General features: G+C 42.8%; 1 protein-coding gene across 3 annotated transcripts in view; it reads right to left on the reverse strand.

The window, feature by feature from the left end:
* Nucleotides 1-2,115: 2,115 nt before the first annotated feature.
* The window catches only part of LOC118789675 (ankyrin-3-like), a 130,883-nt gene continuing 112,646 nt past the window's right edge, over nucleotides 2,116-20,352 (reverse strand). For 2 of the 3 annotated variants that reach the window (XM_036546184.1, XM_036546183.1), the window contains 10 exons: nucleotides 11,185-11,259; nucleotides 10,680-10,811; nucleotides 10,121-10,261; nucleotides 7,506-8,196; nucleotides 7,218-7,422; nucleotides 6,352-6,429; nucleotides 5,402-5,485; nucleotides 5,146-5,283; nucleotides 4,499-4,584; nucleotides 2,116-3,427 (listed from right to left, as the gene is read on the reverse strand). In XM_036546184.1, the coding sequence (XP_036402077.1) occupies nucleotides 4,519-4,584; nucleotides 5,146-5,283; nucleotides 5,402-5,485; nucleotides 6,352-6,429; nucleotides 7,218-7,422; nucleotides 7,506-8,196; nucleotides 10,121-10,261; nucleotides 10,680-10,811; nucleotides 11,185-11,259 (1,610 nt within the window). In that variant the 3' untranslated portion in view covers nucleotides 2,116-3,427; nucleotides 4,499-4,518. Of the gene's footprint in view, nucleotides 3,428-4,498; nucleotides 4,585-5,145; nucleotides 5,284-5,401; nucleotides 5,486-6,351; nucleotides 6,430-7,217; nucleotides 7,423-7,505; nucleotides 8,197-10,120; nucleotides 10,262-10,679; nucleotides 10,812-11,184; nucleotides 11,260-12,009; nucleotides 19,327-20,352 lie in introns of all 3 variants that reach the window. The other variant, XM_036546182.1, reaches the window with a different exon arrangement.

Genomic DNA, 20,352 nt, shown 5'->3' on the forward strand with positions numbered 1-20,352 from the left:
CGCTGCAATTAATGTATAATGGACACTTTGAAATGGAGATTACTGTTGTTACATTAATTTTATTTTGATGCAATGAGCAAATTCGCATTTGCAGGACCTACAAGAAGTCATTGTGAAATGTAAGTAATTCTATCTTAATAGTGACATGTTTATAGTATACCCCTTTTAAAGACACGATTCCAATTACATAAATAATGCAGGGCTGAATTGATGTTGGCAAAGAGATATGACTGAAATATCAGGCATTTTCCTGAGGCTTTATTAAGAAAAATAATCAATAAATCAATAAATGGTTCATGACAGTCGGAAGGTTCTTATGCGAAGAGTACAATTCTCTGAGGACGTTCCATGTCTCTTTTGGACTAAATACCAGTTTTGTTATAGGAACGTATTAAAAACCTAAAACCTAAAAGATGTAATGCAATGTATAAATTTACATACATGACGCACATGTTAATTATAGGCTGTATTATGTTAGGTCACCAACATTTTGACGCTATATGTGGAAGAAGAAAACATTACCAAAGACTTAGCTGACCATCAGTCAATTTGATAATTAAGTGTACTGTTCATCACTTTGACATGGAGAAACACGTTTTACAATCATAGTACGTCATTGTATTTGGTTTCTTACAAATAACAGTTTACACTGAATATACAGTAATGCACAGCAAGTATAGCCTATGGGTTCTTAAACTAAGTGGGTGGACTGAGCTTAAATGAAATGGGCATTTGGCAATGTGAAGAAGACCTGTGTAACATGGAATACTGGATATAGTAGTTGAGAGGCCCTGGATAACCTATAGGTACACCGATTTCCTTGAATCAGAATTATCTGTCATTTTGATACACAATTTCAAAATATACTTCCATTTAATCTTACTCTGAAACACCCTGTCATGTTGCCTCTTTGTCCGCGTTGACTAATAACGCCTAATGGCGCTTGCATTGCCTCCATCTGTCAAATACTCAGTGGTTGTTCGAAGTGTAATGACGCCGCATTTTACTGAATATATGTTGATCAGTCTAAACTAAATTAAGCCTGAAGCTACACAACACACAGGGTCTTCCAGGCTTTCTTTTGCTTAACATTTTTGAGTTCACAGCAACAATATGATGACCATTCTCTGAGGTCTGTGGTCCTGTGCATCAGTCGTGTTAGAAGTGCTGGAAAAACAAACATGTTCCTTTTTTTTCGTTTATTAACTTTATTTTGGGATTTTATTCAAAAAAATTGTGATCTGTAACACATTGGACCATGATTAGTACAACTTGATTATGTTGCTGTGGAGCGTCTGACAAATACAAAAATAGGAGTAATTACAATGGATGCTTATGGATGAAATTCTACAGCACAATGTGCTACATTGTACAACAGCATCAATTAAAGAAACACATCTTAATGGGGCACTGTGCTGGAGTGCTTCAAAGTCATCTTCAGGCATGATCAATGGAAGCTCCACACTCCTGTAGCAAAATCATTTAAACAATAAACCAACATAAGTACACCTTCCAAGGAAGCCTTTTTATTGGAATTCACAATTTCATATTCAAAGGCAAAAGGTTTATTTTTGTGAAAGCAAAAAAGGAAAAAAAAGATCAACCTATGAATACAAAAAGAAACCAGGTATGCAGAAGCAAGCTACTAACTGTGAAAAAATGTTAGTAAATACCTCAAGTGACCCTCGTGATATATTTTATGCATTTCAATGGCTTGTTTTCTTCTTTTGTACATCACAAATTTGCTTGAGTAACAGATTAAACAAAACCAATAAATTCCATGATTTCACCATGGTAAAGACTCCTCCACTGACTACTTTACATGGTTTAGAGGATGGAACACAGCATCCTACAATAACTTCACTTACTCTATAAATGAAGTAATCCACATCTTTATTACTACTGCAATATCACTGCACTGAATTTGCTCTCGTTTTGTAGTTATTCTTTTAAATTTACTATGGAGAGAAATTCATTGCAATGACTGAGATTTGTGAACAATCTAGTAATAAGCTATCAAAAACAGTTCTAGATACTGCATATAAAGATCAAATCTAAAAAGAACACACAATCTGAGTTTAAACACAATTTATTTTATGCTTAAATAATCATTTTTATCATCCAGTGTTTGTCGTTTTCTCATACATACGTTATTAGAACTACTACCAATGAATGCCTTGGGTGTTCTCTTAAGAATAGATTAAAGTAAAAGAAAAAAGTTCACCAAACCCAAATAAAATGCCCTTTTTAAAACGACAGCAGCCTTAAAACCCTATTAATACACCGCTAGAATAATTACAAATGATCGGCTTACAGATACTTCTACATCTTATGGCCAATACACATGATACAGTTAATAATTGTACAGCGTGCCAGTCTTCTAGCATATACATTCAGATTGTTTCTCTGGTTGTACTCAAGCCTACATTTGCAGAAGCTGCCCTTCAACTCAATATCAGCAAGCAGTAAACCTTCAGTAAGTAATAAAGTACACCCAACTCTATCCTTCCTCTGTAACATAGATGTATTAAAGACAATTTCTTTGAATAACTGTCTAGAGTGACAATTTTTAGGGTTATGTGTGTACACAGATAAAGGGTTTTATTTCTTGTTATTCTTAATACAGTGTTTGCAAACTTAGAAAATTTGTCATTAAAATAAGGTGAATCGCATGCATCAAAATATTAGTGCTCTGAATAAATGTTTTCACAGAACTAGAGATATTCCCATTTTGAGAATTATTGAAAGTAGATTTTAAAGAAACTTGCTCTGTTAAAATCAAGCTAGCTTTTTCATTTACAAACATTGTACCAGCTAATAATTTATACAAGGACAGGTAAAGTTACACTCAAACCTTCCTGTAAAGTGGAACCATTTCAATAATGTCATTTAAGTTCGATGCACTTCACAATGCTTTAACAATATGTGAGCTACGCATTTTAGAATTTATACAATGTCATTTATATACAGCAAAATCACGGATCATTTTGTTAAAAAGAAACAGCATTTTACACCCTGACATTATGGGTCCAAGAGAAATGTAAGGCGAGTGTAGAAGGTGATTCAAAAATACTCCTCTCTTCCCCACTCAAAGGAGCTGTTTGTGCCGTCTTTGGTCACAGGAAATGTATTCTCTGTTGCTGCTGTTATCACTGGGAGTCTGTGTTTTTACTGATGCTCCTCAGCTGGGAAAAAGAAATGCTCTCGACCCCATGGCACATCACGGTCATTCACTGTAATGCTTCTGGGTCTTTTGACAAACGTGAGTATTCATGCTCATGCTAAATCATAAAGTCTTCTTTGCGGAAAAAACACCATGCGTTAATGTGGAAGCTGCAGGTTCGCTTTTATTGGCTGATTTCCTCTGTTCCTCTGAGTCTCCGAGTCGCCTCACCTCAGAATGCTGATCAGAAAAATGTCTGGACTCCTAAAAACCAAACAAACAAAAAAACAGGATGCCAGTATATTATCAAGCCATGCACCAGAATTCAATCTCAAATTCATATCGCATCAAAACATGGCAATATTTGCCTCATCAAAATCGCATTGCTTTATTTCCTCTTAGTATCATTAGCACTTCTTATAAAGGTGTCTCAGATCTATTTATCTGTTTTGCAGTGGTATTAAACAAATAAAAAATAGTACCATTTACCATATGGATGAATGTTATATATCAAGACAAGGATACTGAGAGACTTTGAATTGAAAAGACTTGTACTGACATACTAACAGACACTACTGTATGATTATTTGAACACCATATCATGTTCTGTGCAATCAATATATCTGTCATGTTTACAATTATTATATTGTGTAATGGCATTTATGGTGTTTCACGGGGATTTTCAAAAGGACTCAATTTACTCCTGCAGAGTATGTGGAGAAAACAAAAGCAGTGTTCAAAGAGTGCAACCAACCCCAGAGCAAGTGGCCACATGGATAGAATGGCAGCAGCAGCATCATCCTTTCTACTGTCCATTCTGCTCTATGGTGTCATTTTAAAATAAGATTAGGAGTAAAAATCTCAGTTTTGCACAGTACCATCCCAGTCTTTTGTACATGTAATTTATAGATCTAACAACTCCTAACGGGGCTAAATAAGCTAGCCAAACAGAGCGAGCTCCCACAGTCACGTAGGACTCTAACAATAGTTCAGACTGACCTGGTCAGGACAGGATTAAAAGAACAATGAGAAAGAGTAGCTTGTCCTCTTTGAGTAGGTTGTATTCAGCAGTGTCTGCATGTTATCAATGGTGCTGAAACGCATGACGAGGTGCATTTCTTTTGTGGGTCATTGACAGAGTGTACAGAGGGAGAAACTGAATGAGGGGGCTCAGCTGAACAGACAGCATGGGTATCCAAGACCAAAGTGGATGCAAGTCTGCTGTGTTACAGGGACATCGCCCCCTGCAGTTATCCCTGAGTTCTTATGACATGTTGTGACCTGTGCTGTGAGTTTGATCAACACTCTGATCACACTGATTAGTCATGCCCATACCAGGTAGAGCACAGTGATCATTACGAGTGGACCTTCTTGTCCCCATGTCTCCCTTCCCTCTTCTTCAGATGGTTTCCCTCTCCGTGCTGTAACACAAACAAAAATGGACATGCATCAGAGACTGACATAAGCTCCAGGTCTGTGCTTAAACAGCAGCCATGGATGGAATTTCAAAGATGTTCTGCAAAAATATATACAAGAAGAAATGATTAGATACCAGTGTCTTCCCTTACATTTTCATTTACACACAAAACCAGCAGTGATCATCAGACGTCTACATACTGTAGAGTACATACATATTAGCAAAGCAGACCAGGTTAAACAATACCGAGGACAAAAAACTTCAGCCCCTGAAAAGGAAGATGTATTAAATACACACTCAACCCTTGTGATTACGGTAAATGTAACAGCATAGTTACAAGTGAATAATACAAAAAAACGTAATAAATGTAGGCAACTCATGTGACATCCAAACTTAAACGGTTCTGTCATGTACGATTTTGAAAAGCAGGATGATGTTCAGCATACACTCCCATGCAGACCACAAGAACTCCTCAAAGCCCAGATTCAGCTCCACTCTATCTGCGACACTCAGGGCTCTGGGACCCAATGCTGCCACCGCTGCCTGCCTCCGTCACCGTGCCAACCTCAGCATCTGTCCTCTGAGCTCCGCCTCCCGCGCGGTCACCTTCCTCAGGTGCGTGTGTTTGATGTTCTGATCTTCCCTCCCTGTCTCGGTCTCTTTCATCCGAGGCAACCACGCGGCGGATTACTTTCCGGATGACCTGCATGGGTGGGTGGGGGGGGGGGGGGGTTACAGTCGTGTCACGTGGCCTTTAGACACGCTATGGACTGACACGCGGAAAATGCCAAAGAGGTGGGGAGCGTGGCGCAGGCATTTACTTTTCTGATGACGATGTTACCGTCCTCGTCTGTGAACTGCTCTTCTGTGACGGAGTCCCCGGGGGCATTTCTTGCCTCCTCTCCCTAAAGGACGTGGGGTGAGACGGGCGCAGCGTTCACCTGCTGAGGAAAAGGCCCCCACCACCCTCCACCCTTCTGTTCCACCACCCAACCACACTCTGTAATGATCACCAACAGCCCGTTCAGCCGGACAAGTCCAATCGCAGAAGGAAAAAATTTCCACAATCTATTTCTCTTCCCATTGCGCAGAGGATTTCGGACAGATGCACAACGAGCTTTCTGAGCATGAGTTGGTGATCATAAAAACGCACACCGAATGTCACCACAGAAACACACATGAGCTGAGGGTGCGCAAAAATTCTGCCACCATAAGCGCTGACCGGCGCCTGGACTTTACAGCTTACCAGTCACATAAAAGCTGTGCTGTGATTGACCGCTACATGTAAAATGAGCATGAAAAAGCGCAAGACTTCATGCGACAGAACACAGTAGTGGGAAAGGTTTGGCCAGAGATGATTTGGATAAAAATTCATAATTCACTTAAGGTTGCCCTTTGCTTTTTAAAACTGCAAATAAAGACTTATTTTTTGCACACCCCTCAAAAATTTTTGTCCAGCAAAGCACCTTTAAGTAGTTTCAGCCTGCATATCATTTCACAGTCGTACGCTACAAATGTCATCTGTATGTGCTATACTCACAGTAGCAGCTTTTTGAGGCAATGTCTAGTGCGTGCAACACCAAGGGCCAAGCAAGAACAAAGGATTATGGGAAATGGCCTTGTTTTCTCAGAGGGACTAGGTCAGCAGGGAGACAGGCTCGCCACATCAAACCAAACTGGGGTCCCACACCCCACCCCACAGGTCACTCCACATCACAGCACACTGCACACCAACACCAGGGCCCCTAACAAGGGCGGGGCCGCTGGGTACCTTCAGAATCACCCGTCGGCGAAACACCCTGGTGGTGACAGTTCGGTCTTCATCCAAACCGGATTCATCTGTATAATCCTAACGGACGCATTTTGGTACATATCATTAACGTAAGAGTGTGCAGTTACATATGGAGAGGGCTGTGCATGTGTGTTTGTGTGTGTGTGGCTGTGTGTGACAGAGCAATAGCTGAGAAAGAGTTGGTGAATGTGTGTCAGTGTGCATCCCTGTGTAGACATGAATGTATGTGTTGTGACACAACATGTGTTATCACTCCACGTTAGGCCCTAGTCAAAATACCTAAAGAGGTGATACCTTTTCAGAAAGGTTAAATGAGGTAGAATTTATAAATAACTGGAAGTGGAAGGAAACTACAAAAAGAAACACACTGTGTGAAGCCACTGTTTTTTAATGAATTAATCTGCAGACTCCAGCAGACTGCAACACTGTAAAACTAGAGAATGGATGGAGGATGTATGTACATTATTATGCAATGTTCACATTCACACCCTCCAAAGCAGATGCTCATGAAACATGAACGCAGAGGTACTTCAAACGTTAATTGTAATTAGTTTTTCACATTCTGTCTTGTAAAGCATTCATGACAATGTGAAGACAGCAAACTGCAAATATTTTGCATACTTCAAAAGTCCAAGCGTGGTTTCAACAGACTAGATGAATAAATATGTCTTGAGTTTTCAAAAAGCTTTAAAGAGTTAAAAAATCATTTAGTTAAGCTTATAAGCCATCATTCTGAGTCCCCAGTCCCAGGCCCTGTTGTGAAAAACACAATCAGTAGGAAATACCTTCACGGTACAGTATCTTACGAGTTGGGTTCTGAGTATGAGACACTTTTTGACCTTTACCTGAACTTTGTGTTCAGACGCAGCGGTGTCCTCTTCTCGGCCTGGCCCTGCCCTGTTGTCCTGGCCCTTCATCCCGCTGGCTGGCTCCTGGCCTGCACGAAGGGACCCGGCCTGACATGGGAGCTCCGCACGCTCGCCATTGTGTTTTGGTTTGCCTGCGTGCCCCTTGGAGGATGAGGTAACGGAGTCGCTGGAGTTCTCCTTGCTAACAGAAGAAAACGACAAGATGTAGAATCATGGAACCACAAGAATGAAATCATGAAAAAAAGGGACTGAAGAAGTTCTTACCCGCTTTCCTGTTGATCACTTGGGTCAGTGCTCAAACTCTGACCCTGTGTGGCTGTCTCCACGTTCACGCTTGAAGTCTCGTTGCACCAGCCTGGAATTGAGGACATGTCTTTTTCTGCCTGCTCTACTTGACCGCCAACAGCCTTCACCCTCCCCTCTGTCACCTCCTCGCCCTCCGAGCCTTCCTCCAGTATAATATCTTCCATTAAGGAGTTTAACTGTCCTTGGGATGCCTCTTCTTCTTCCTCTTCAGAACCAGAATCACTGCCCTCTCCTAATGCCAAGGCCCACGCCCGAAGCGGGTAGCTGTCACTCATCTCCTGCTGCCAGTCTCCTGCTCCTCTGTCTTCCACATGCTGCTCCCGCTCCGAAAGCTCACCCATCTCTTTTACCGCACTGCCAGAGTCCTGCTGCTCGGAGGAGGTGGACCTGTGGCTAATGTCATGGTCCTCTGCTCCAGAGACGACCTCACTGCCCCCCGGCCCACAGCCATCCACGGGGGGCTCCTCCGTCACGGTGTCAGCGGCAGGGCCGTGCGGCTGAATCAGCGCCAAATCGCTGGGCCTACAGGGGCTTCTACTAGTCTCTACCCTAGGCTCCTCAATGAGGATATCATCTCTCCAGAGCAGGTCAGCAGGCTCAGAGCTCAGCTCTGTAGGAGACTGCAGTTCCATTTGGAGGCTCTGGTAAACTGAACAAGAAAACACAGCCGCACTGATACGGATCACCTCACAGAGGCCACACGCAAGTCTATCTAAGGACGTTCCCCAAAGGTCTTTTAACATGCACACAGCTGCAGGCCCAAAGCCATGTTGGCTTCAAGCAAAATGCAATATGGAAGGGCTTGCTAAAAACACGTTTTATAAAAGTGCGAAAATGGTTCTGCAAAATGGTTTAAATGAGGTGTAGTGAACTGCATGAAATGACAGAAACATTAAGTATGCAGAATACAGTATGTTGAAATGTAAGTGGAAGATTTTTGCCATTTCGGAATGTACCAGAGAAGGACTGGAAAAACGAGCTGGGAATTGTAATCAAAGATTTAGACAAGAGATGGACTGGGATCTAAATGCTGGAGTGGGTCAAGGGAGGCACAGGAGTCAGCAGAAGAGTCACCCAGAAAGTTGGCACTGGTGGGGTAGCAGGAGATAAGGGAGCCAGGAGGATGCAGGGATGGGGTCACGATTTGGGGGGAAGAGGAATGGGATGGTGGGGGGGCATAAGGGTAGTCCCCCAGCCAGGAACGCTACAACCAGGAATGCTATTAAGCATGCTATGACACTGAAGCGAGAACCTTCAAGAGAGAAGACACAAAGAGACTAAAGCACTGGAAAGACCGGGTGAACGAAAAGATGGTTTTTTTTTCTGGGTAGCTAAGAGGAGGTGAGGGTGGGAGGCAACTGCAGCAGGGAGGAGGCAGCAGGAGAGAGGCTGTAGGCCTGCAGGAAAGCTGCTCTTGTGGGCTGCAGGAGGGTGCAGGGAGGAGGCAGGAGGTCTGGTTTTGAAGAGGAAGCTTTTTATCGGGAGAGCTCAGAGAAACAGATGATACAGGGCTAAGCAGACCTACAGCTAACACACAAATAGCCTCTCAGAGCCACAGCCATGCTTACAGGGGATGAAAGGGTTTACAGTTACAGGTACAAGAGGAGATTACAAATCTTCCCATTAAAAGCGTATAGAAGTGTAATAAGAAATCCATTTTAGCAGGGGTTTTTTTTGGCAAAATGGCTGCCATTCTAACAAAATAGTGTAGAAATTATAAATATAATATATTTTCAGCCCATTCAGGAAGTTCCTCAATTAATACAGCCAGAGTGGCAACTTGCAGACATGCCAGATTTGTGACCGCTTTAGCATGTTTTGAATGCTGTACATGCTGTACACATAAACATAACTTGCTGAACTAAAAATAGAGCGTGACTGAATCATACCTTTAGCCCAGGGTTTCTCAACCTTTTGCCATCCAAGGCCCACATAAATGTATGCCTCACTGATCATAACCCACATTGCAAATCATCTAAATAAACAGAAAATGTATAGCCTGCACTGTTGTGCAAAACTATCAATTACCCTTTGGGGAAAGCAGTAATCAGCCTTAGTGATGAATTACTGTAGATGAATGCAATGCTTAAGCTTGACTCTCAGAAATCATCAGATAAATCCATACTGTAACTGAAGACAGCCCCACCTGAAGTGCTGATCTCAAATTTTTAGTTTTGGGTTATTCACATTCCTTGTTTTGTTGCCATAGCAACTGAAAATGGTGACTCACACAGATACGTAGTACTGAATGGCAAAAGGAGTTGTATAGCTGCTTTGACAGGGGTTGAGAAACCCTGCTTTAGCCTTCTTGCTTATTGCCTTGTACAGAGCTTGCGAGATTAAATGTGCAAATCAGAAAGCACCTGAGACTACAGTTAAAAGGTTAAGCATCAGGTTTAAAATTTGAGATCAGGTGGTAAATCCGATTCTCAGTTTAATCTGGGTCTGTCTTTTAAACCATTATGTCTTCATATTCTCCAAACATTTGATATTACATTTTGCTATCTTATGATTTTTGTCAAGATGGTAAGAGTAAAAGAGAGACAGACTGGATATATGGGGCTAAACTTTACCATCGGATTGATCCAGGAATACTGAGTCATCTGCAAAGCTTCTAGTGCCAGAAATGTTACCATAGTCAAATATTGGACCTTCCAGCAGTGTCACTATGTCCATCCTGTTGACCTTGGCCAGCACTGCGGTTAAGGCATCCGCTAAAAAGGTGAAATATGACACATTTGTTAACTTGGTCAAATACTTTTCACAGTTCTGACACAAAGCATGTATCTTTTCCCTTCCACTACTCAAACACTTAGAAATGGGCAGTAAAACCCTATTCATTACCAAGTTATGTACACATAAAGTATGTTAAACAGTGGTGCCAAAACCAGTTTCTTTTTAAAACAAGAGAAAAATTAGCACCTAGCAAATCTTAGATGTGTGTTACTGACTGCAGATTTTCAAGTTGAATGGGGATGTATTTTTAGACAGTGGTCATTACTAAGGTGTTAGTAATTAATGACTTATTCATATACACTTAGCACTTTCATGCAAATACCCCAAAATGTCTAACATCACAAAGGCTGTTTTTTTCCTGGATCCTCTCTCAAAAGTCAGGAAGGAGACACTTACTTGTGGCATCTTTGCCATCTCTCTTGACCCATTTCTTTAAGAGCATGAAACTCTGTGCCGTTAACGAGTTGGGGTTCTCCAGTCGGATGTGGTTTATTTCATCAACCGAGAAATTCATTTCCCTGGCCAGCTCTACAACATATTAAAAATAGATCAGCAGGCCATTCCTACAGTGCTGCAGTGCAGGTAGAGGGCTGGAGGGTATACTCCCTTATCATCATAGGGGGTAGACCAGGGAGGAGCCCCACAATACACAGAACAAATTAACTACAGTGATAACACTCACACAAAAGCAAGGCAAGGCATTACCAAGAAGAATAATAGCTTAACCACCCAGTAAAACACATATCCATACGTATATAAAAACAATTTCTATTTAAATAATAACAAAAATGCATTAACATAAAACTCCCACAAGGTGAATTTTCAGAGGAAACTTTATTGATCTGAATATTGCGTGCAGAAAGGACGTCCTCTAGGTGGCAGGGTTTCTAGGTTTTCTTACCAGTCCAGCTCAAACCCAGATGGTCAGCTACTATAGCCATCCGCAGGTCTGTTCTTTCACAGGGACTCTGTGGGCCTGTGGTGCAGAAAAGACATTAGTTTAAAATGTAATTCCTTCACTAAAGACAGATGATGAAAAGTGCACTGCACCCTTTTCTGGCCAAATATCTTTTTTTTTCCCCAAAGTTAAACATACTGTATGTATGCAGGTATTACACTGTAATATTCATCAAACACAGACAAATTACACAACATATTAAGTATTAAAAACACAGTGTGTACAATCTGCAATGGCAAGAAAAGGGATGACAGGCACTTTACTGAAGACTGCTACTGAACAACTTACTCGTGCTCTGGTTGTACTTGTGATAATGTAACCTGTAAACCTACGCAGGCAATTCCTCTCACAGGAAAAAACAAAAAGCAACAAAAAACAGAACAAAAATCCACAAGAGCCTTTTTTTTCAACATCATGGAAAGTCATATAAAAGACTAATGTGGTTAACAGTGTAAAATGGAACTACACATGCGGACAACCTGTGTGCTCTGCCAACAAAGCCGCAAGGCTCTGCATTACAACTTCATAAAGTCGTAAAAACTACAACACTCTAGCTAGCTGCAAAGACACAGACTGGAGACTAAGTCCGCTGTTTGGTGTGCTGCTCTAGCATGCTGCGGTCACTGACTACTTGTGGTAATCGGACAAAGAAGAAGACGGCACACAGAGATGACAAATGACAGAATGACAAGCTACGGTTAAACCACGGCACAGGCAATCACAACGGCTCATGCAACTAAGATCAACAAAGTTGAAAGTTTTACAAACTAGGCTTGATCTCGCCGGCGGGAGCCACGTGGGGCCCGGCAACCTGACTGCCTCCATTCCCACCAGTCCGCCTACTCCTCCGCCTCCTCTCACTGCCGGCCAGCTCAGCCTTCGCTCTTACGGGCGCTGCATCGTTTTTCCGTTCTCTAGCGGACCTCGAAGTGAGGGAAGGCTGAGAGGGGTCGGACAGCGAGGTGCTTCTCGACGTGCTGTCTTCATCGGACTGTTCTGACTGCATCTTTTTCTCTTCATCGGAAAGGCGGTCCACCAGTTTTAGCGTCTCCCCACTAAGGCCCTTAAAGTACTCAATGGAGCGTTTGCACACCTCTCTACCTGTCTCGTACGCTGAGTTGCTGCAGAGGTTAGTCCTGTCCTTATCGGACAATCTGGGGGGCACCTGCTTTGCTCTTTCCTTCTCGGTCCTCACTGACCTGGACACTATCTGCACCGAAATGGGGGGACTGACATTACTCTTCTTAACCTCTTTTATTGGAATCCTCGATTTGGGTTCAGCAGCTATGAAATTATCTACTCTTTTCCTGACCTCAGGTTTAACTGTGTGTTTGGGCCTCTGCTTTCCCACTGTGGTACTCTGTGTGTGTGATGCAGAGCCAGGGGCTTTGATTGGCAGCCTGGACTTTGGTGGCCTTGCTTCTGTTTCCTTGGACTCGCTAGTCTTCCTTTGCTCGCACAGCTCACTGTCTGCCCTGGCTTTCTCTGCATCTCTGCAAGATGAGGCCTCAATCCTACTGACCTGCTGAAGCGTGGGCTCTGATGAGGACTGCAAATTAAACACTACACTGCCGCACTGAATGTAGTTGGCCTGAATGTTTGAGGACTCAAGGTTGTTGTTGTTATTGCAATTCTCTGTCTGAAAATCTCTTCTCTCAGAAGGTTTTGAAGCTGTGCAGCTAAATCTGCTAGGCTGATTATCTACATATAATTCTATGCCTGAGTATTCTGTATTCTGACTGTCTGATTTCTCAGCTTTACAATCAGGTAATTCTATAAAACTAGCATCTTTTTTCACAGTAATGGAGGCTGCGATCCCCATTTTAATTGGAGTTCGTAATTTAGAATCAACTTTGGATGCTGTTATTGTACAAGAGGATGTTTCTGCTATAAAGTCACCAGACGACGTGCTCACACAGTCAGTGCTGAGTTGAATGAGATTGCACTTGACTGTTGCAGTATCTGTGGGGGCTTTTGCCTGTTGCTCAAGTGTGCTATCCCCTGCCTGTGACTGTGAGATAACTCCACCCAGACTCGTGACCCCTTTCCCTTTGCCCCCTGACCTCCCTTCCGAAGTATGCTCACCAATCTGAAAAAACTGAAGTCTCTCTTCAACAAAATCCCGCTTGCTCATGTCAATTGCACCACCACGAGTCATCTCAAACATCTTCCCTTCGTGAAAGGGGAAAGGATTGGGCTCGCTAGTCGGAGTACTCTCATCAGTTGGTGTTCTGGCAGGGGTAGTGTCTGGAGTAGTTGCTTGTGACCTGTCCTCTACAGTCAAGCCAAAAGGCTTGGGCTCTTCATCTTTTATTCTAACGTCGAAGACTTCATTATCTCCTCCTTTGCTGGACCAAGGATCAAAGTCCAAACCTTTGGTAGCAACAGTCTTAAAAGGGGTGTTAAATTCCTCCTCTAGTTGGTAGTTAAAGTAGCTATCTGCAAATCCTTGTCTGTCCGGGTGTCTTCCCTCCAAAGAATAGTTTCCTTCCCCATTTGTCCCTTCTTCTGATTCTTTGTCTAGAGAGACTGTTTTTGTGTTTGTAGTTCCTTCTTCATCATTCACCACCTTCTCCTCTTCCTCAATGACCTCAAGTTTAGTCTGGCTAAAGGAACGATCACATGACTTCAAAATGCTGTCTGTTGTCCGCATCTCTTTTCTACTTTCTTTGGCTAAGCTTGATTTCGGATCTTGCTCGCTTAAGCCATCATCCTCATCCTGGAGATCATATCCATCAAGAGAATCAATTTCTGTGGCATCAGTGTCGTGAGAAAACTCTGCAGTTGTGGCAATTGAGCAGTCAGTGACAGACTGATCGTTCCCATTTTGCTCAAACTCAAAGTCTTCTCCCTTTACATCACCATTTGTGCCTACTTCCTTATGTTTTCCATTCCTTTCAGGCTTTTTAGGTTTGGACCGCTTTTCTTCCTCTTCTGAAACCTTGAAGGTATACTTCTTTAAAGGAATAGGCTGAAATATTGACTCATCATCACTGGAGTCACTGTCGCCTACGCCAGGAGGCAGGGGGGATGGAGGCTGCACTCTGATTATAGGCTCAGCAAGAAGGTGCTTGTCATGTTCCTCTTGGAGGTTGACCTCCATCATTTCTGTCTCAGTCTCAGAAGAGGGACAAGAAGCCTTTTTTTCAGGCTCTGATGACTCTGGGTCCAGCGGAGGGGGTGGAGGAAATTCAATGTAAGCAACTCGTTTTTCCTTTGTTTTATTTGCTATTTCTTTGTGCCCATTTGTGTCCTCCGATTGGGGAGGTTTTGTCTTATCTGGTGGAGATTCCTTCAAAAATGAATGAGCTTTGCCTTCTTCCTCCTCCTCAGATTCCTCTGGAACTTCTGCAATTGGACTGGGTTTGCCTAACATGAAAGCAAACAGGGAATCGGGTGTTCTGGAGGTGAGATCATAGCTCACTTCCTCAGAGCTAGGAGTCTCAGGTGTCAGGGGACTCTTCCCTGAGCTGTCCATAAAAGACACTTGCTCCAGTGTATCGTCCTCAGGGCTGCCCTGGGGAGATGGTGGTTGCTTCTGTTTAACTGTATAAAACGCTCCCCGTGTCTCATGTACTGTTCTGCTTTCCTGACTGACAATCTTTCTGTAAGATCCTTGTTGTCCGCCTACAGTTTCTTTCTCATAGTGCTTGCCCACTTGAATGCTTACATAAACTGGCAATGTTTTGATATCTTGAGAGCTTTCAGCTTTGACAACAGGAGATACTTTTTCCATGTACTCTACAGGACTGTCGTCACCAATATCGTTATGCACTGCATTCATAAATGGACTCCTTGATAAGGAGTCATTCCTATCAGAGGGTTTTACCAAAGTTTCTGGCTTTGACTTTTTAAAATGGTGATCATCTGTGGGACTTGCGGTCATCCTAACAGGAATTTGTGAATCAGTCTTTTTTTTAAGAGTGCCATTGCAAGTGAGGCTGTCACTACTTTCACTGTCTTCCCGCATCACCAGCTCTGTATATATTATTTTTTTCGTTGGAGAACTTTCTGTCATTTCACTGCTTAGTGTCCCATTTTTAAAAAGCTGCCCATTTTCTTGTTCAGTGACTGAATTTTTAATGTCATTCTTGTTGCTTTCTTTTATTGTGTCCTGAATGAGGGTGTGGGACAGTTTATCTTTCTGATTCTTGTTTTTTCCATTTCCATGGCTCTCCCAAGTCTTGTAGATCTTTGCATTCATTTCCTGGCTATTTATGCTCGGGCAGTGTTTTGTGGGTGTATTTGAATTTTTCTGGTTGACAGAAGTGACATGGACCTTACTGTTATCTAGGCTTTGTCCAGTGATAACGTTGCCTTCAACATCTAGATTTTCCACATGACTTTTCCCTTGGTCTGTTTTTTCTATTGATTTGTCTGTTCTTGCTCCAGCGAAAAACTGATACACAGGAAGCTTACTTTCTTGGAGTTTTTTCACTGTGGGTTTTGTTTGATCCAATTGAGGACTGTCTTGCTTGTGAGCCTCTGATTCAAATTTTAATTTCACCATGTTCACCATGGATGACTTAAGCTGGAAAGGTTGGGAGGCCTCACTTGTCTTGTTTTGGTTTATGCTATCCCCCTGTTTGTTTCTGTCATTGTTATATCGGGATAAAATGCATCTTTCAGGACTGCTTGGCAAGCTAGAACATTTTCTTTCATTTGAGTTGCTAAATAATTTCCCCACTCTACCCCAGTCCTCTTTATTCCCTCCATTCTTACTCAGTGTTTTTTCAGGACTAGTACAGGTAGAGCTAGGCCCAGACTGGGTTTCCCTTGCAACTCCCTTGTAAGGCTTCTTCTCTGGCGACTGGAGCTCATCGTTTAGTTTCTCCGTTTTGTCACGAAAAAACTGAGAAACCTCACTTAATTTTTCTTCTGCCTCCTTCACAGTTCGATCAACCCTGTCCTCGTATATGAGTTTTTCCCTATTCCTGTCCAGCCGGTCTTCTGTAACCCTTTGGTAATGCTTTGGGCTACCGGGCTCTGAAGTGTAATGCAACACTGTTAGCTTCTGCTGATCCGAATTAGCAAATTTAGCTGCTCTGTCTGTCTCATTTGATGACTTTATAATAAACTCTTTTTTGGGCCCACTGTACTGTCTTTCACCATTATGCCTCTCTGAACCCTGCACCTCCAAGCTACGGGCATGAGTTTGATCAGTCCTAGACTCCTCTGTATCAGAGTGAGATACATCAAGCTTCTCAGAAAGAAGCATTTTCTCAGCAAATCTGTAGGACTCCCCCCTCAGTTCTGATGACTCGTCATCGTGATATTCGACAGACTGCTGGCTCAGCAGCTTCAAGGTTTTATAGGAGTCATCCATGACAAGCTGTGCAGAACCTGGACGACTGTCTTCCTCCTGAGAAAGGGGGGTATTCACTCTGGATGACTCTAAGTAAGAGGGAAGTGACTCCTCTGCAGTAAGCTCCTTCTCTTCCGGATGAGCATCATCATCTGCATCCACTTTACTTTGTAGCTCCTTTACCCCATGATCCCCCTGGTAGACATACATCTCTTTCTCTGGGTGGTTTTTTGTTTCCCGTATGATAAGCTCAGTTGGTTCAGCCTTATTTCCCTTTTCAATGTGAACCTCAATTATTCTTTCAACCTTGGGTTTTGAATTAACGTCTTTTTCGAGAAGCCGTGGCGATGATTCATTTCCTTTGTGATATTCATTGCCAGCCTTGTGCTCAAACAAGCCAGCCAGCTCTCTGGAGGGATCTCTACCAGACTGGAATGCTTTCATTATGTCTCGAACCGACATCGTTTCCTCGAGCCTCTCAGACGCAGCCTCTTTGTTGGGCGGTTTATGGTAAACCATTCTGGTTGTAGTGGTAATGTGCGTTTCCTCTTTAACGCGCATACCTTTGCTTGCGGAGTCATCCTCTCCATTGACTTTCACCTGATACCCTTTTACTTTGTCCCTGAGGGGTCCGTTAGGTTGTGGTTCTGCTTGAATGCATGCAGGTGACTTGGCCACTCGTGTTTCTTCCACCATCGGCTCCTGGCTGTCTTCAGAGGGCTCGTAGCTCCTTATGACGTGAACAACCTCTGTGCGTGTCTCTGTGATGACAGGGGGGATGGGAACATCATTAAAGAGAGGCTTGGGCCCTGTGCTCTCAGCACTCTGAGGTGCAGATGGGGTCTTTTCGCTCCTGGTTTCAAAGCCACTGTCCGAGAGAGGACTCTTATCCTGTTCATGTGAGATGTCATCCGGGGACACTAATATGGCATCGGTGCCAAACAACGCCTCAGCGAGTTTGCACAACTCTTTTTCTGAAGGAGAGGAGCGCATGTTTGAAGGTGGCATTTTGAGTTTGTGTTCCTGAAGAGCTATAGCGGGTTTGAGAATACGTTTCTGCTTTTCCTCTCCTTCTCTTTTCACCTCATCGTATCTGCACTTCACATCTGATATTTTTGAAAGAGAGTTACCCGTAATATCATTTGTCAAATAGTCAACCACCCTTGCTAAATTGAAATCTCTGTCAGTTATGGACTTTGTTCTGACTTGAAAGCCATCTGAGTCGTAGCTTAGGGGACATCTCCGGCCATTCTGCTGAGCTTCCTGTATCTCGTCTTTCGAAAACTCCACCCAGTCGTCCTCAAGTCTCTTCTGTTTTAATGCAACTTTGCTCTCTCTCAGCGCATCCTTTGTTAGGATCTCACTAACTTTAACCAGATCCTGTTTCACTTTTTCAACAATCCTGTAAGGCTCCTCGTCTTCGATTTTAGGCTCTTTAGGCGAGTCTGACTGGAAGTTTTTAGTTACTGGACTGGTGTCAGTCTGTAAGATGGCAGACATCCTCATTAAGTCCTCCTTCATTTCTGCCACATCCTTCAGGATTTCCTGGCTGGACGTTAATGAGGATGCTGCAGCTGATTTTAGGGCTGCAGGAGGAATGAACGATGATTTGACTGGTGACAGCGTCTTAGAAAAGTTGGACTGGGTGGTGGTTTGCGGCTCTGTAGCCCTGGTCTTCAGAGGGGACAGGAGTGCGGCTGCCGATCGGGTGACCTCTGGAAGTTTTTTAAATTGTGGCTCTGGCAAAACATTAATCACAGAGTAGACTGGCACGGTTATTGTGCTACACGTAACAGAGGTGGTGGAAGAAGCTGGAGACCTCAAGGAGGCAAAAATGGAAGTCGAAGGGGAAGATCTTATTGACTGGTAAGACGAGGACGTGGAGATGGACTTTAGAGTGCCGTAACCTGCAGAGCAAGAATTAAAGGTCTTTTCAGCTTCATCCATAGCAGCAGTGACACTTGTTGTGGCCGCATGAGTTGTTGCTTGTATCCTTTCTTGCAAACTGCTGGTCCCTCCAGAAAGCACAGTAGGCGAGGATGAGGGATATCTGATAGGCGAAACGGACCCATTGATCAATGCTGCTGCACTGGGGATGGCTGTAGATTTTACAGGTGAAGACAGAGATGAAACCAGCAAACCTTTTGATGCACCAGAGACTTCTGCATTGGTTTTGACTGAGGACAGGCCAGATACTGTTTTTATTGGGGAAGAAGCCACTGGTGTAACAGAGGCTATGACAGATTTATAAGGTAAATTGTACATGTTTACTGTGGATTTTGGAGATGCAGGTGGGGTCATGGTAATTGAAGACCGTTCCAGTAGTGACCCTGCATTCATGACAGGGGAGGTCCTTGAAGCCAGAGATGCAGCAAGTCCTTTAACAGACACAGGGTCTGGCTCAGCTTTACCAGGTGAGGACAGCAGTGAAGAGGACACTGGATATTGGGCTTGCTGAACAACTGTCTTGATTGGGGAAGAAATAGTTCTATATGACCTGATGGGAGAAGCTATATCACTGACTGACTTGACTGAAGATGCGGTTGAAGCTCCAAGGGTAGACTTGATAGGGGATGCTGAGGTAATTGACCACACTGACTTTAATGGCGAGGCAGATGGCGTGTTGGACGACGAACTGGAGAGGGAACCAAATCCAGATTTTGCTTGCCCAGGGACGGTAATAGGAGCAGCCGACCATGCCTGGTAAGATCTTGTTGAAAAGACAGGTTTGTAAGCGTAACCAGCAGGCAGTGTTCTTGGTGTGCTTCGTTCAACTGTTTCTTAAACAAGTAAATCAAAATCCAACATAAAATCAACAAAAGTGGTTGAAAAAACAGAGAGACCAGAAGAAAAGAAAGGTCAGTGAGACTTGTATTAGCAAAGGTGGAAGAAAATACATTCATGAGGTTTTGAAATGGGGAATGATGCTCTGAATCAAGCCAAAAAGATGATCCTGTTATCCATGGTCCAACACAAAATACACAACAAAAGAAAAAGCACAATGAAGCTCACAAACATAACATACAAGACAAAACAATGTCAAGACAAAGACAAAGAATAAATTACTCCACTCTTGACATTTGATGTGCTACTTTCCTGGCTATCTGTTTTTGCTGAAGTGCCTTTTATCTGTTTGATCTGAATATCCATTTTATTTCCAAATGCATTTGTTTAGACAAAACCGAAGTAAAGACTACAAAAGATTCCTTGCACCTCTTTTAAAGCAAAATCTGTTACAGCAAAACACAAGTTGAAAAACTAAGTTTTAGGTCCATTACACCTCTGCATGCCAGACAATATTGAGTACCCTTTGGTGACAGGCATTTCAAGTGCAAAATGTGAAGCATCTGGAAGAAAGTCATCTTGCGATCTTCCATGCATTTAAAACACCACAAAACAAAATGCTAGACAATCACAATGCAAATAACAACTAAGAGTAAATCCAAGGCGAAATTTCACTTTTGAAATATACATTTTTACATATAATCAAGTTTAATTAATGCATGGATGTTGCTCTATGACTTGTTTTTTCACAAATGAAACAAAAACACTTTAACATGGAAACAATATCTTAAAAAGTGGGCAAGCATGGCAACTTAAAAGTCACAATAAACCATGCAAAGGGTACCATGTCAGAAACAGGCATTTTGACTTTTAAGTTACATATGGTGGCAATATTCAGAGGACAGACACAAATATATATCTTTTGGATAGTGTATTTAGGTAAAATCTGACGTGTACATGAAATCACTTCCAGGAAACACTTATTTACATGAATTAGTGAATAACTTTGAAATGTCCTACTC

The sequence above is a fragment of the Megalops cyprinoides genome, chromosome 15 (assembly GCF_013368585.1).
Source record: "Megalops cyprinoides isolate fMegCyp1 chromosome 15, fMegCyp1.pri, whole genome shotgun sequence".
NCBI classification, from domain to species: Eukaryota; Metazoa; Chordata; class Actinopteri; order Elopiformes; family Megalopidae; genus Megalops; species Megalops cyprinoides.